General features: G+C 43.8%; 2 protein-coding genes across 2 annotated transcripts in view; one reads left to right on the plus strand and one right to left on the minus strand.

The window, feature by feature from the left end:
- The window catches only part of LOC117992749 (uncharacterized), a 229,281-nt gene that overhangs the window by 113,507 nt on the left and 98,881 nt on the right, over positions 1–16,893 (plus strand). The window lies entirely within an intron of this gene.
- On the minus strand, positions 145–16,252 carry LOC117992751 (NEDD8 ultimate buster 1-like). The gene is made up of 10 exons (XM_034980466.2): positions 16,070–16,252; positions 15,511–15,668; positions 14,956–15,152; positions 14,142–14,266; positions 12,608–12,771; positions 11,614–11,782; positions 7,962–8,054; positions 2,947–3,055; positions 1,311–1,386; positions 145–637 (listed from the first exon to the last, which is right to left on the minus strand). Exons 1-10 carry the CDS (start codon positions 16,250–16,252, stop codon positions 511–513), a joined length of 1,401 nt encoding a protein of 466 aa, XP_034836357.2. The 3' UTR covers positions 145–510.

The following is a 16,893-nucleotide window of genomic DNA, read 5'->3' on the forward strand; positions in this document are numbered from 1 at the left end:
CTACCTACCTGCCAAAATTCATGATTCTAGGTCAACGGGAAGTACCCTGTAGGTTTCTTGACAGACAGACAGACACACAACAAAGTGATCCTATAAGGGTTCCGTTTTTCCTTTTGAGGTACGGAACCCTAAAAAGAATTAGCGAAATCGGTTCAGCTGTTCTCGAGATTTGCGATCAGCAACACATTTACCGATTCATTTTTATATATTATTTTTTATATATAGAGATGTATAAAGGGACTCGACAAAATCTAAAAATCTATACATATACAGGTGTAACTAGAACGCTGGCAAAAACGAAGACAGGTGATAGTACTGATGATCGCCGTACTCAGAGTCGCTAATCGTTACTTAAGATTGAGTTAAAACGAGACAGATTTACGTGAGGGATATAGCTCTGTCTCGTTTAAACTAAACTCAAGTAACGATTAAGCGGCTCTGAGTACGGCTGTCAGTGTCCACGTTTGCGCACCATAGGCGAGGACAGCTAGTATGGAAAGCCAATAAGCCTCACAACAGCGACTTGTACTGCGCGAGGAACTGTTCCTCTTCAGCCAGCGAAGCGCTCAGGTAGTCGTCTTCATCAGTCCGTATTGCTGTCTTCAAGCGACGCAGCGCCAACTCGCGCTGTTTTCTCCTATCAAATAATCAAAATTAAAAAAAAAAATGTTTACTAGCTGATGCCCGCGACTTTGTTCGAGTGGAATCAGGTTTTTTAAAAATCCCGTGGGAACTCTTTTATTTATTTTCTGGGATAAAAGTAGCCTATCTCCTTCCCCGGGATGTAAGCTAACTCTATGCCAAATTTCATCAAAATCAGTTAAACTGATGGGCTGTGAAAAGCTAGCAGACAGACAGACACACTTTCACATACCCTTATTATAAACGCGAAAGTGTGTTTGTTTGTTGGTTTGTCCTTCAATCACGTCGCAACGGAGCATCGGATCGACGTGATTTTTTGAATCGATATAGTTTTTATCCCGGAAAATGAAAGAGTTCAAACGGGATTTTTAAAAAAACCTAATTCCACGCGGATAAAGTCGCGGGTAGCAGCTAATTTTTTTTTTCTTTTTTTCTTTTTTTAAAGAATATTGTCTAGTAGCCTATGTCACTCTCCAGGTCTTTATCTATACCCATGCAAAAATCACGTGAATCCGTTTCACCGTTGCGACGTGATTGGAGGACAAACCAACAAACCAATAAACCAACAAACAAACACACTTTTACATTTATAATAAGGGTAGTGATACTATTCGTGAGCGATTTTCATTACCCACTGGACCTGGCACCGTAAAAATTGCTATGTTTACCTTTTTTCTCTGGTTTCTTTCTTCTGCTTCTTTCGCGAAGCCTCCGCGGCACTCGTGGACGGATTTGACGGATCGCCTGTATGACAAACACTAGATTATACTTTGTCTAGTGAAAGCTGAGTGAAAATTTGGAAGATGAAAGGGGGGGGGGGGGGGGGGGGTAAAAACCCCTAATTATTGGGAGTTATGTGCGTTTTCAACAATTAAGGAAAACATCGTGAGGAAACCTGCATGCCTGAGAGTTCTCAAAGGTTTTTTTTATTTTTTTATTCAGATACAAGTTAGCCCTTGACTGCAATCTCACCTGATGGTAAGTGATGATGCAGTCTAAGATGATAGCGGGCTAACCTGGAAGGGATATGGCAGTTTTTATTAAACCCGTACCCCTTTCGTTTCTACACGGCATCGTACCGGAACGCTAAATCGCTTGGCGGCACGGCTTTGCCGGTAGGGTGGTAACTAGCCACGGCCGAAGCCTCCCACCAGACCAGACCAGAAATTTAGAAATTATAAAATTCCAAACCCCTGCCAGGAATCGAACCCGGGACCTCGTCGGTCGTCGAAGGTCGTGTGTGAAGTCTGCCAATCCGCACTTGGCCAGCGTGGTAGACTATGACCAAAACCGTCTAATGAGAAGGAGACTCGTACCCAATGGATTACCCGCGACTTCGTCCGGGTGGAGTTAGGTTTTTGAAAATCCCGTGGGAACTCTTTAATTTTCCGGGATAAAAATAATATAGACTATAAAAATAGTATATAGTATAGCCTACGTCCTTCCCCGGTATGTAAGCTGACTCTGTACCAAATTTCATCAAAATCGGTTGAACTGTTGGGCCGTGTAAAGCTAGCAGATGGACAGACAGACAGACACAAATAACGATAGGACCTTTAAGCGTAAACTCAAGCAATGGCTCATACAGAATAGTTTCTATGAGATACACGAATTACTGCAAAACTAACCATACCTACCTATTTAATACATGACCTCAATTGCACGACCGACACCATATTTGCATATCCTATTTGTATGTTTAGACTTTAGACCAAAGAATTTTTAAATACCTACTAATACTTATGTAAGTTATAAGAATTGTTACTTCTAAATCCATGCTTCAGACTATGTTGTACTTACTATAACCTGTTAATTTAAGTTTAAAATGACATTCTTACTGATAATCGAAACTATTTATATTAACATACTTGTACCTACCTAATATTACTAAATTATTAACAAAGAAGAAACTAGTTGACGTTATAACAAACTTAATTAATTAATGCGATCAATCAATAAAAATAATTTCGATTCAAAATGAATGCCCTATATAATTACCTGATAAAATCTATTATAAAATAATGTAACACGTAGCTTGCATGTAATTAGCATGTACCTAGGTATGTATTGTTAATGTAACTAACTTTGCAATGCCCTAACGGGGCTTCATGTAACCATGAAAGCAAATGAATAAATAAATCATAAATCATAAATCACTTTCGCATTTATAATAGGGGTAGTGATTCATACTTCATCTATTCTTAAAAATGTCGCATAAGACCGTGGCGTGTGGAAGTCCCAACAAGAGATCTATGTCCAGCAGTGGACGTCTAGCAGCATGATGATGATGATGATGATACTCACAGGGTTGGGAGCACCAGCCCACAAGTAAATCGACGGCTTTGCTGACGTGGTTATGTGTGAGACGCAGCGCGCTGCGGGCTTCCTCTGCCGGGTACCCCATCGCTTCCAACTAGGCAACAAGAATAAAGAAAGAAAGAAAGAAAGAAAGAAAGAAAAAAATACGTTTATTTTGCAAACTGTCCCTCACATCATATCATAAAACGTAAACTAATTTAAAAATCCTATTACAATGTAAAGGATTATTTAAATGATAAGCAAGCTTGGGAATGAGTTGCTTAACGACTTTGTGATAGTTCTAATAAGTTTCAATAATTTTGTAAAGTGGTGATAATAAAAAGAATACCCGGCTGAGTTTGTTGTGGGCTCTTCTCAGACCTGGGCGCGTTTGGAACCCTCGTAGCTTTAGTTTTAAGTTTGCGTTATAATTATCACCACTATATCTTACAAATCTAACACTACACCAGACAATCAATAAGAGTAATTTATTACCTATTTTGAATAAATCATTTGACTTTGACTTTGACATCACACCTTATAACTAAGATCTGGTTATTCCAGCGCCTTCTCCACCTACCTGAGCATAAGCCTAACGCGCTTCAAGCAAAGGAAGCGCCGGAACAAACTGTCATATTGTGTGGCACAACCCGAAAAAGGGTCCCAGCTCAGCATTATGCTGTATGCCTTGATGCACAAGAACATACAGCGCTGATTTTCAGCTGGTACCCTGAACCGGGTGACGCCACGGAACCATAAACTAACAATAATTCTACAATATACTTATCATACTATGTTGAACTGTACTACTTCTGTTCCGCGGGTTCCGCATACGTATCTCGCGATAGGCGTAAATCTCGCGATCATTACTGTCAAACGTCACACGAAACAGCGACTACAGAGCTTAGAGTATTTAAACCATGAAAAAATATCTAGGGTTTTACCGTGTATTGGCACAGAAAATGGCGGCGCTTGTTCATAGTATCAGAAAGATTAGGTTATTTATTTACAAGAAAAACAAGTACCTACTTACGCATAGCAAATGGCGGATTGTGCCGAAACCCTGTTTTTATAGTTATGTTGAATTTATAGTATTGTCTCTTACACACTTATGAAAATTTCGATAAGCTTGAGCTAGTTTCCGATCCGCTATTTTCTATAGGACATTAACGCAACTCTTTATATCTCTATGCTACAAAGAGACAGCAATAGCCACAAAGCAAAATAAGAAGAAGAAGAGAGACAGCAAATTAACGAATTGCTACTGCTGTCGCGTTGCTGTCGCTACTGCAGCCACAAAGCAAAATAAGAAGAAGAAGAGAGACAGCAAATTAACGAATTGCTACTGCTGTCGCGTTGCTGTCGCTACTGCAGCCACAAAGCAAAATAAGAAGAAGAAGAGAGACAGCAAATTAACGAATTGCTACTGCTGTCGCGTTGCTGTCGCTACTGCAGCCACAAAGCAAAATAAGAAGAAGAAGAGAGACAGCAAATGAACGAATTGCTACTGCTGTCGCTACTGCAAAGTTTTACGTAATCACCCCGCCGATCATCTGAAGAGGAGGAATTCCGAAATATGTTGTATACAAGCAGGCGTTACTTTGCGAAAGTCAATGACACACAAGAAACTACAAGCCGCCAAGACAGACAAAAAAACAGGTTTTTATTTATGTTTCGTTTTTTATTTATCGTACAAAATGTCGATAAATTACGATTGTAGTACTCCGCGGTCTTCTTCAGTGTTAATCCCTAATAGCGACTTCACTTCCGTCATCCGTGAGAATGCCAACGATTATCTGCGACATAAGTCATAAGCTACCATACAAAACAAAATAGAACCTATTTTTCAAGGACTTGGATTGGATGAGTGCGTAACCGCCGTAATATTCATCATTAATATTAATTTATGTTTTATGATTTAATGACAACTTTATGCAGAAAAAAGAATAAAACAACATAATAGAATCATAATAGGTTATACTTAAAACATGAATGATTATTATTATTACTAGCTTATGCTCGCGACTTCGTCCGCGTGGACTATATAAATTTCAACCCCCTATTTCACCCCCTTAGGGGTTGAATTTTCAAAAATCCTTTCTTAGCGGATGCCTACGTCGTAATAGCTATCTGCATGCCAAATTTCAGCCCGATCCGTCCAGTAGTTTGAGCTGTGCCTTGATAGATCAGTCAGTCAGTCAGTCATTCAGTCAGTCAGTCACCTTTCCTTTTATATATATAGATTATTTGATTGCTAATGGAATAAGGTAAATGAAATGTAAGATTATGTTTAAATTTGATTATTTGTAACGTATTAGACTAAAGGCTCTTTTATTTTTATTTATTTATTTTTATTAACCGCCGTAACAGGGCTTACCTCAGCAACCAGTTTGTTGTCGGGCTCCACGAGCGAATCGTCCGAGCTCGGCGTGTCCGGGTCCATGTCCTCCGAGTCTTCGCTATCTACCAACTGCAACACAAAACAGACTTACCTCAGCAACCAGTTTGTTGTCGGGCTCCACGAGCGAATCGTCCGAGCTCGGCGTGTCCGGGTCCATGTCCTCCGAGTCTTCGCTATCTACCAACTGCAACACAAACAGACTTACCTCAGCAACCAGTTTGTTGTCGGGCTCCACGAGCGAATCGTCCGAGCTCGGCGTGTCCGGGTCCATGTCCTCCGAGTCTTCGCTATCTACCAACTGCAACACAAAACAGACTTACCTCAGCAACCAGTTTGTTGTCGGGCTCCACGAGCGAATCGTCCGAGCTCGGCGTGTCCGGGTCCATGTCCTCCGAGTCTTCGCTATCTACCAACTGCAACACAAAACAGACTTACCTCAGCAACCAGTTTGTTGTCGGGCTCCACGAGCGAATCGTCCGAGCTCGGCGTGTCCGGGTCCATGTCCTCCGAGTCTTCGCTATCTACCAACTGCAACACAAAACAGACTTACCTCAGCAACCAGTTTGTTGTCGGGCTCCACGAGCGAATCGTCCGAGCTCGGCGTGTCCGGGTCCATGTCCTCCGAGTCTTCGCTATCTACCAACTGCAACACAAAACAGACTTACCTCAGCAACCAGTTTGTTGTCGGGCTCCACGAGCGAATCGTCCGAGCTCGGCGTGTCCGGGTCCATGTCCTCCGAGTCTTCGCTATCTACCAACTGCAACACAAAACAGACTTACCTCAGCAACCAGTTTGTTGTCGGGCTCCACGAGCGAATCGTCCGAGCTCGGCGTGTCCGGGTCCATGTCCTCCGAGTCTTCGCTATCTACCAACTGCAACACAAAACAGACTTACCTCAGCAACCAGTTTGTTGTCGGGCTCCACGAGCGAATCGTCCGAGCTCGGCGTGTCCGGGTCCATGTCCTCCGAGTCTTCGCTATCTACCAACTGCAACACAAAACAGACTTACCTCAGCAACCAGTTTGTTGTCGGGCTCCACGAGCGAATCGTCCGAGCTCGGCGTGTCCGGGTCCATGTCCTCCGAGTCTTCGCTATCTACCAACTGCAACACAAAACAGACTTACCTCAGCAACCAGTTTGTTGTCGGGCTCCACGAGCGAATCGTCCGAGCTCGGCGTGTCCGGGTCCATGTCCTCCGAGTCTTCGCTATCTACCAACTGCAACACAAAACAGACTTACCTCAGCAACCAGTTTGTTGTCGGGCTCCACGAGCGAATCGTCCGAGCTCGGCGTGTCCGGGTCCATGTCCTCCGAGTCTTCGCTATCTACCAACTGCAACACAAAACAGACTTACCTCAGCAACCAGTTTGTTGTCGGGCTCCACGAGCGAATCGTCCGAGCTCGGCGTGTCCGGGTCCATGTCCTCCGAGTCTTCGCTATCTACCAACTGCAACACAAAACAGACTTACCTCAGCAACCAGTTTGTTGTCGGGCTCCACGAGCGAATCGTCCGAGCTCGGCGTGTCCGGGTCCATGTCCTCCGAGTCTTCGCTATCTACCAACTGCAACACAAAACAGACTTACCTCAGCAACCAGTTTGTTGTCGGGCTCCACGAGCGAATCGTCCGAGCTCGGCGTGTCCGGGTCCATGTCCTCCGAGTCTTCGCTATCTACCAACTGCAACACAAAACAGACTTACCTCAGCAACCAGTTTGTTGTCGGGCTCCACGAGCGAATCGTCCGAGCTCGGCGTGTCCGGGTCCATGTCCTCCGAGTCTTCGCTATCTACCAACTGCAACACAAAACAGACTTACCTCAGCAACCAGTTTGTTGTCGGGCTCCACGAGCGAATCGTCCGAGCTCGGCGTGTCCGGGTCCATGTCCTCCGAGTCTTCGCTATCTACCAACTGCAACACAAAACAGACTTACCTCAGCAACCAGTTTGTTGTCGGGCTCCACGAGCGAATCGTCCGAGCTCGGCGTGTCCGGGTCCATGTCCTCCGAGTCTTCGCTATCTACCAACTGCAACACAAAACAGACTTACCTCAGCAACCAGTTTGTTGTCGGGCTCCACGAGCGAATCGTCCGAGCTCGGCGTGTCCGGGTCCATGTCCTCCGAGTCTTCGCTATCTACCAACTGCAACACAAAACAGACTTACCTCAGCAACCAGTTTGTTGTCGGGCTCCACGAGCGAATCGTCCGAGCTCGGCGTGTCCGGGTCCATGTCCTCCGAGTCTTCGCTATCTACCAACTGCAACACAAAACAGACTTACCTCAGCAACCAGTTTGTTGTCGGGCTCCACGAGCGAATCGTCCGAGCTCGGCGTGTCCGGGTCCATGTCCTCCGAGTCTTCGCTATCTACCAACTGCAACACAAAACAGACTTACCTCAGCAACCAGTTTGTTGTCGGGCTCCACGAGCGAATCGTCCGAGCTCGGCGTGTCCGGGTCCATGTCCTCCGAGTCTTCGCTATCTACCAACTGCAACACAAAACAGACTTACCTCAGCAACCAGTTTGTTGTCGGGCTCCACGAGCGAATCGTCCGAGCTCGGCGTGTCCGGGTCCATGTCCTCCGAGTCTTCGCTATCTACCAACTGCAACACAAAACAGACTTACCTCAGCAACCAGTTTGTTGTCGGGCTCCACGAGCGAATCGTCCGAGCTCGGCGTGTCCGGGTCCATGTCCTCCGAGTCTTCGCTATCTACCAACTGCAACACAATCCACACTATTATAAATGTGAAAGTGTTTGTCTGTGTGTTAGCTTTTCCCATCCCATCCGCTAAACGACTTTGTACATGTGGATCTTATATAATTTAAATTCACATAAACGAAGTCATCGGAATCACCTACCACGTTTTTTGTAGAGGTGACCAATTTATTTATTAACCTGTTAATTTAACACATATTAAAGTTTGTTGATTAACTGCGATACTAAAACTTAACAATTTTAAATAAAAAAATATTATTAAATCAAAAAATACAAATTATTATAGTTAGGACCTATACCTACGTTCTAAGTAGCTGCAGTAGGTACTTAAGTAGGTAGCGCGAAGATTCCAGGAAATTAAATTTCGAAGGGGGCGCGCGGTGCAAAACGCGCGCGCGACGACATTATATCTACCGATTGCGACCGATTACGTCATGCGCTAAAAATACCGATGCATTGAATATGGTTAAAAATAGCAAGTCAACTAATGTTAAATAGCACCACATCGATATGATGATAAATTTAGCATATCAAATGATTTTGTTGTTCCCATCGAATACCTACGATGTTGTGTTAATAAATAAGTTAAATAATTTTGTTATTTTTGTTGATGCTTTGATTTGATACATAAATAATACAATAGTCGAAATTTTTGTTATTTCTGTTTATTACCGATACTGTTCGATTAACGATAGTGCGCGTTCATAGACTTTTTGCTAGTTTATTTTTTCGGGTAATTTGATGGTGTTGTTTATTTTGCTCACTTCGTTGTCTGTCCGTCCGTCTGTCTGTCTGTGCGTCCGTCCGTCCGTCTGTCTGTGCGTCCGTCCGTCCGTCTGTCTGTGCGTCCATCCGTCCGTCTGTCTGTGCGTCCGTCCGTCCGTCCGTCTGTCTGTGCGTCCGTCTGTCTGTCTGTCTGTCAAGAAACCTACAGGGTACTTCCCATGGACCTTGAATCATGAATTTATCAGGTAGGTAGGTACCTACCTAGGTTTTATAGCACACGCAAGGGGGAAAATTTGAAAACCGTAATTTCTGGTCACGTCATCATCATCATCATCATCATCATCATCAACCGATAGACGTCCACTGCTGGACATAAGTCTCTTGGAGTGACTTCCACTCCACACGTCACGGTCTTGCGGCGCCTGAATCCAGCGGCTCCCTGCGACTCGTTTGGTTACATCACCAAAAATAAATTGAAATGTGTTCATGAAAGTAGTGTTTTCAATTTTTAAAGTAAGATGAAATCAAGTGGGGTAGGTATCGTGTTTTTTTTTTTTTTTAGTCAGTGTTATATTTTTAACGTGTTTATTTATCAATAAATTTTAATAACAATTATTGATATTATATTATGTAAGTTTAACAGTATTTGACACCACTAGTTTTTTGACTGCAATCATCTTTTTTTGGATACAAGTAAGCCCTTGACTGCGACCTCATCTGGTGGTGAGTGATGATGCAGTCTAAGATGGAAGCGGGCAAACTTGGAAGATGTATGTCAGTTTTAGACAAATAAACTCAAACTCAAACACAAACTCAAATTATTTATTCAGAATAGGTAAAATTTTACGCTTACTGATGGTCAAAATTGTTAATTTGTAAGATGATATAGTGGTGACAATTAATATGTACTTAAACCTAACGCTACGAGGGTTCCAAACGCGCCCAGGTCTGAGAAGAGCCCACAACAAACTCAGCCGGGTATTACGTATACAACGAAGTGATCTACAAGGGTTCCATTTTTCCTTTTGAGATATGGAACCCTAAAAATAAAAATTTGTAAGATTTATATAGGTAGTAAGTTATATGCTGTGATACTTGATAGCCTAGTGGTTAGGACGTCTGCCTTCTAATCGGAGGTCGGGGGTTCGATCCCGGGCACGCACCTCTAACTTTTTGGAGTTATGTGCGTTTTAAGTAATTAAATATCACTTGCTTTAACGGTGAAGGAAAACATCGTGAGGAAACCTGCATGCCTAAGAATTCTCCATAATGTTCTCAAAGGTGTGTGAAGTCTACCAATTCGCACGTGGCCAGCGTGGTAGACTATAGCCAAACCCTTCTCACTTTGAGAGGAGACCCGTGCTCTGTAATGCACGGAGCTGCAATTGCTTGTACAGTATGGTATAATAATATTGTAAATTGATGACTTGAAAAGAGCAACCGCCGAGTTTCTAGCTGGTTCTTCTCGGTAGGAACGGCATTCCAAACCAGTGGTAAATTAAACTAGTTGACGATTCAAAAGCACTTGTAATAAGTCTACTTGAATAAAATAAATTCTATTCTATTCTATTCTATTCTGTAGTGAGCCGGCGATGGGTTGATCATGATGATGATGATGATATGTGTAGTGAAGTATAGATAAATAAAGGTTGATAAATTTGGAATCCACGGACTCTCTTGCCAAAGGAGCTCCGGTAGGCTGTTATAGAATAGAATAGAATAGAATGTTTTTTTATTCATGTAAACTTTTTAAAAGTGCTTATGAATAGTCAGGTTTAATTTACATTTACATGTTTAGGCATAGCTCTCTTAACGATACAATAGGCTACTTGACACTTTTTTTAAGTAGGTCTTAAATGGTTAATATTTGTCCTATTAGATCAAAAAAATTAACACTATATTTTTTTGCGCCCTAAAAACCGTAAAACTTTAATTTAAAAATATATTTTTCATAGACAGCTGAAAACACTGTCGGCCATGTTTGGCCTATTGATTATCTGTGCTCTGACGTCATGCATTTGTAAACAACAGCATAAACTTCCGTGACATTGGGATGACATTTCTTTGTTTACATATTTAATGACGTCACATCATGGCTGACAGCGTTTTCTGCGTTTCAAATAAAAATAAAAACTGTCTTTTTTAAAATTAGATTTGTATATCCATCCTGCGTTTTTAATAATTGTTATTGATATATTTCGTTGTCTTAAGCAAAATACTATAATAAATAATCATTTATTGGACGAAATTAGATATGAGTCAAGTAGCCTATTACAAGAGCTCTTGCCACCATAAATATTCCTGCGCTCATTGAGCCGGCAGGGATTAGTCGGGATGATGGCAAGAGACCTGATGGATTGACGCTGGTTCCCTGGGAACGGGGACGGGCGCTAATGTGGGACGCAACTTGCGTTGACACATTGGCCCCGTGTCATATCGGGGAGACAGCATCAAGACCGGGAGCCGCAGCAGAAACAGCTGGAAACGGCAAGCGGCGCAAGTATGCCTCTCTTATAGAGAGTTACATTTTTGTGCCGTTTGCCGTGGAGACCCTGGGGCCATGGAGTCTTAGTGCTAAAAAATTTTGAGACATTTCACCGCGATTAATAGCCTCAACTGGTGACAAAGGGCTGGCTCATTTTTTGCGCAACGGATCAGCCTGGCTGTCCAGCGCGGGAATGCAGCCAGTATTCTTGGCACCATTCCACGCGGTCATGATTTATATAGTAATTAGATAAGGCTAGCTTTAAGTTTTATTGTATTAAAAAAAAAAAAAAAAAAAAAAAAAAAAAAAAAAAAAAAAAAAAAAAAAATATGTATAGATGGGTCCTCACCAACTCAGGTTGCTCCTGTATGAGCCTGACGGCGTCCGCGACGACGTTGTTGGAGTTCCGCAGCGCGCACACTGCGAGCCGCCGCGTGAAGCCCATGGCTTGTAGAGCTTCCACTAGCTGCGGCTTCACTGCGGAACCATCTTCGCAGATGCCGAGCTTGCGCTGTTCCCTGAACAACAAGACAATTTTTTTTTTTTTTTTAAAGAATATTAGCCATGTTAAATGACTAATATTCCCCTTTCCTCTCCAACTAAGCGTCAAGCTTGTGCTAGTAGGTACGACAATAGTGCAACGGGCGGGGTTTGAACCGTCGACCATTCGGTTTTCAGTCCACTCCTTTACCCGTTGAGCTGTTGAGGCTCTGAATTTACAGACAAGATAATGTATAGTCCGCGACAGGTCGACATGGCAATCGGGATTTGAGGCGGAGGTCCTGATTTTTTTCTTTCGATACAATGAAATGACCATTACATGAAACTGAGTCAATCGGCAATAAAAAAAACCTTTTAGTTTTAATTGATTTTTATGGACAACTCACGCTTGACCAAAAAATGTACTGTGCTAAAATTGTTTTCACAAAAAAAGAACACTGTACAGTGCGACAAGGCTCCCTTGGCACATGAATGACATTGACAGGGGGCAACCCTCCACCCCCCATGGCCCCACCAACCTCTCGGTTATATGGGCCGAATCGCGGGAGGGCGCCCGTTCGGTACTTGCTCTTGGCATTTTCCCGGGGCGCCTTCTTGACTCCCTACAAATTATTTTTGTCTCTTCCTTGTCCCTTATGCTCACTCTCCCCCCTTGGGGGCAGGGGGAGAGTGAGCATAAGGTGAGTGTCATCCCCTTGACAGGGGGCGCTGTTGGAGAACAAATGCTTAGAATATTCAAACAAGAACAAAGGGGATACTTGACGGCAACGTTAGTTCCGATTTTCGCCACGCGCCAAGATAGCCTTGTCGCACTGTATATAGATTAGCATGAAATCATTCACCTCTCTTGTCTATGCTTCTCCCGGGCGTCTTCCCGCTCCTTTCGCCTGTCTTCTAAGCAGTGATGCGCCCTATCCAGGTCCCCTCCAGTGGCCCTCAGCCCCGTCATGGCCTGTCCCCGGGACCAGCCCAGTTCCATCAGCGCTTGTACTGAAGTTTCATCCACCTATAATAGAATTGAGTTTTTACGTAAAAGTCCCGCAAATTGCTATTGCGCTGGAACCATGTCTCATTAACATCAAAATGACGTCATTTGACGTATATTTAAGTAAAAATATACCATCAGCTCGAAACCTCAGTCTAGTGCTGACGTCACTAAAATGGCGGCCACGCGCATTAGCAATTTGCGGACAATTTACTTATACAGTATAGTATTCAATACGAGGAAGCGAATTGGTAGTAAATTCTGTCCCTTGATTGGTTGAATTCGATGTTCAGTTTTTTCACAGCCAATCAAGGGGCAGAGTTTTCTACCGATTTCGGATAATTATCACCACTATATCTTTATATATATAAAAGGAAAAGGTGACTGTCTGACTGACTGACTGACTGAATGACTGACTGACTGATCTATCAACGCACAGCTCAAACTACTGGACGGATCGGGCTGAAATTTGGCATGCAGATAGCTATTATGACGTAGGCATCCGCTAAGAAAGGATTTTTGAAAATTCAACTCCTAAGGGGGTGAAATAGGGTTTTGAAATTTTGTAGTCCACGCGGACGAAGTCGCGAGCATAAGCTAGTCATCTTATAAATCCAACAACCGACCATCAAAAAGTGTAATTAATTACCTACTAGCTGATACGACTTCGATCGCGTGAAGTTAGGATTTTAAAAATTCTATGAGAACTCTTTGATTTTTCGGGACAAAAAGTAACTCCTGTCCTTTCCCCTGGATGCAAGTTATCGTTGTACCAAATTTCGTCAAAATCAGTTGAACGGATCGGCCGTGAAAAGCTATGGTGTGCCATGTGGGCTAAACAGTCAGGGCGGATAGTCGGGTAAAAATCCTACAAGTTGCGTAGTCGGGTAAAAATCCTACAAGTTGCGTAGTCGGGTAAAAATCCTACAAGTTGCGTAGTCGGGTAAAAATCCTACAAGTTGCGTAGTCGGGTAAAAATCCTACAAGTTGCGTAGTCGGGTAAAAATCCTACAAGTTGCGTAGTCGGGTAAAAATCCTACAAGTTGCGTAGTCGGGTAAAAATCCTACAAGTTGCGTAGTCGGGTAAAATCCTACAAGTTGCGTAGTCGGGTAAAAATCCTACAAGTTGCGTAGTCGGGTAAAAATCCTACAAGTTGCGTAGTCGGGTAAAAATCCTACAAGTTGCGTAGTCGGGTAAAAATCCTACAAGTTGCGTAGTCGGGTAAAAATCCTACAAGTTGCGTAGTCGGGTAAAAATCCTACAAGTTGCGTAGTCGGGTAAAAATCCTACAAGTTGCGTAGTCGGGTAAAAATCCTACAAGTTGCGTAGTCGGGTAAAATTCTACAAGTGGTTTGGCCGAATATTTCTGATGAGAAGACAATAAACAAACCTTGAGGTACTTCAGTTCGGCCTCGGCTTTGTCCAGCAAGGTGCCGGCTTGCGCGCGCCTGTTCTGATGGTACGCCACGATGCCTTGCAGCAAGTACAGACGCATGAACAGCACGCGCTCGTTCGCTGCCATACAAAATATTGCTATATAGTTCCATACGCACTTGGCCAGCATGGTAGACTATGGCCACACCCTTCTCATCCTGAGATGAGACTCGTGTTCAGTACTGAGCCAGCGATGGATTGATGATGATCATGATTATAGTGTAAAGTATTATGTTTTGGACGCGCCAGACTCTTGGGGCAAACAACAACAGTGAGGCGGTTGCCACAGATGCAACTAGATGGCGCTATTCAATCGATAACATTTCATGACGTAGTCTCGAACAAATGTACCGCCGGCAGTACTCGCACTAACGGAGTTTTCTGCAATCTGGACTATATCAAGAAGTTTCAAGATACAACCGTCGGCCTAGCTGGCGCTACTGAGCACAACCAACAGCTCGGTGGGAGATCTCCCTTTGGTACGGTCGAGCCTCGACCAAGCATCGGCAAACACCACAGATGGCTTGGCTGCCAATCGTCGGAACGCCTCAAAGCATTGGCAAGCATCCGCCCACCCGTCCCCACGCTTGCTGTTTGTTACAAGCGTCAGGCGCAGGCGTTAAATTGTCAGTAAACGTTTAAAAAAAACACGTGTGATATAATATCGTCACACCATAGATCATACCTAGTGGCTAGTGATTGTTACTTATACTTGTGTAAGTTAGGCGCGTCGCTTTGACATTCCACTACCTTGAAACTAATGTGCTTACCATTGGTCCCCTTGAGCGCAATCAACCTCTGCTGGTCCTCCCCGTAGGTCGCGGTGAAGGACTTCTCCGCGCGAGCCAACCTCGCCGCCGCGTCGTTGGCCGAGGAGAGGTTCCGCAGACACAGGTAGCACCACGCTATGTCCAGCTGGAGAACAGCCACGTTGTCTACTGAACTCAGGATTGAGGAGCTGCATTCACTGAAACGAAGTTTAACATTATTCTAATGATTAGTCTTAGTGCTGTACGGGAGCGGTGTGCAGGCTCGACCGTACTAAAGGGAGATCTCCCACCGAGACGGTTGGTTGTGCTCGGTAGCGCCAGCTGGGCCGACGGTTCGGTCTTGAAACTTCTACATATAGTCCAGATTGCAGAAAACTCCGATAGTGCGAGTACTGTCGGCGGTACATTTGTTCGGGACTACGTCATGAAATGTTATCGATTGAATAGCGCCATCTAGTTGCATCTGTGACAACCGCCACAGTGCAAAAATTTTTTTTACGAGACATTTTCTTTTCTTTCCATTAAGGGTACCCGACTGGTCTTCAATAAACTTACTTCAACTGTCGATCAGCCTCCAGCAACAGTACGAGAGCCAGCGAATAGTCCTTCTTCTTAGCCGCGGCTCTGCCACGCTCGTGCAGCGCCAAGCCTACTAGCAAAGCCCTTCTCTCTGCTGGGGGCAGTTCCACCGTTTTACCTGACTGGTCTTCCAGCTGTGAAGATAAATGAAGTCTTATATTTTTTTTATTTAAACCGGTCAAGTGTAAGTAGGACTTACACACGAAAAGTTCCGTACCATTTTCTATTATTCAATCATTAGTATTAGGCTGAGATTTATAGAGCGCACTTTGACCTACCTTAGACTTAAGACAGAGTTAAAAAGAGACAGAGCTATATCTTTCACATGAATTTGTCTGTCAGAGTGCGCTCTATAGATCTCACTATGTGTGTATATGTGAGACACACACATTCATGAGATACAGCCTGCTGACAGACATACGTACAGTGGAGGCTTACTAATAGGGTCCCAGCCCTAGGGACACGGCGTCCAGTTTTTTGCAGTTGGCACGCTTCGGGTACAGAACCCTACAAAAGTAATCTAAGAAAGATGTACCTTCATATATTCATCATCATCACCAAATTCCTCAACGTTTTCGGACAGCAGGGTGGCGTCATCCAGCGTCGACTTCATTTCCATGTACATCTTGTCTTCTTTGGTCACTTGTTCTGGGGATTCTGTAACAAACAAACCGGTCAAGTGCAAGTCGGACTCACACACGAAGGGTTCCCGCACCATCGTACAAGAAATGTCAAGTCATTATAATAAAAATTTGCAAGTTAATGACGGACAGCGACATCTTGTTATGATTTAGTAAACTAATTATTAATTTGAAGGCATTTCCACCAGAAGGATGTGATTATGATGATTGACATTGGAGACTAAACCACTAAAAGTAACCTTAGATAATGACTAACCAGATACGTCTGGATTACAGCCTTTAGATTAATCGAGCCTTCGTAGGCACACCAAAGACATTCTCGCACACTACGAGAGACAACACAAACTACCCTCAACGATAACCCTAGCTGTCCCTACCTAGACCGGCTCCTCCATCCCCATACCGGTCTCAGACCAACCAGCTAACCTAGCACACCACATCCTAGTACTATAACCTCAACCAACTAAAACCACATTAGGCTACAACAACAAGTCTAAACCTACAGTATGACACCCCGTGTCTACTGAGAAGCGCATCTAGCAAGAACCAAACGAATAACGTCCCGTGACGCACTGCGCATCCGATTTTATAGTCTCACAACGACGGTGGGGACGATGACGTGATGTTCAATGAGCAAACTCTTTACAACTAAAAGACGGCACTGCCGTCAAATTATTATTACACTGAGAGGACCCCGTGCTCTGTAGTGAGCGGGCGA

Source organism: Maniola hyperantus, chromosome 22 (genome assembly GCF_902806685.2).
Source record: "Maniola hyperantus chromosome 22, iAphHyp1.2, whole genome shotgun sequence".
In the NCBI taxonomy this organism is placed as follows: domain Eukaryota; kingdom Metazoa; phylum Arthropoda; class Insecta; order Lepidoptera; family Nymphalidae; genus Maniola; species Maniola hyperantus.

Coding starts and splice junctions, on each gene's coding strand:
- LOC117992751 (XM_034980466.2), bottom strand. CDS start 16,252: ATGGTGCGGGAACCCTTCGTGTGTGAGTCCGACTTGCACTTGACCGGT. Junction 15,669..16,069: donor ATGATGATGAATATATGAAG/GTACATCTTTCT, acceptor TTATCTTCACAG/CTGGAAGACCAGTCAGGTAA. Junction 8,055..11,613: donor TACAGGAGCAACCTGAGTTG/GTGAGGACCCAT, acceptor ATTGTGTTGCAG/TTGGTAGATAGCGAAGACTC.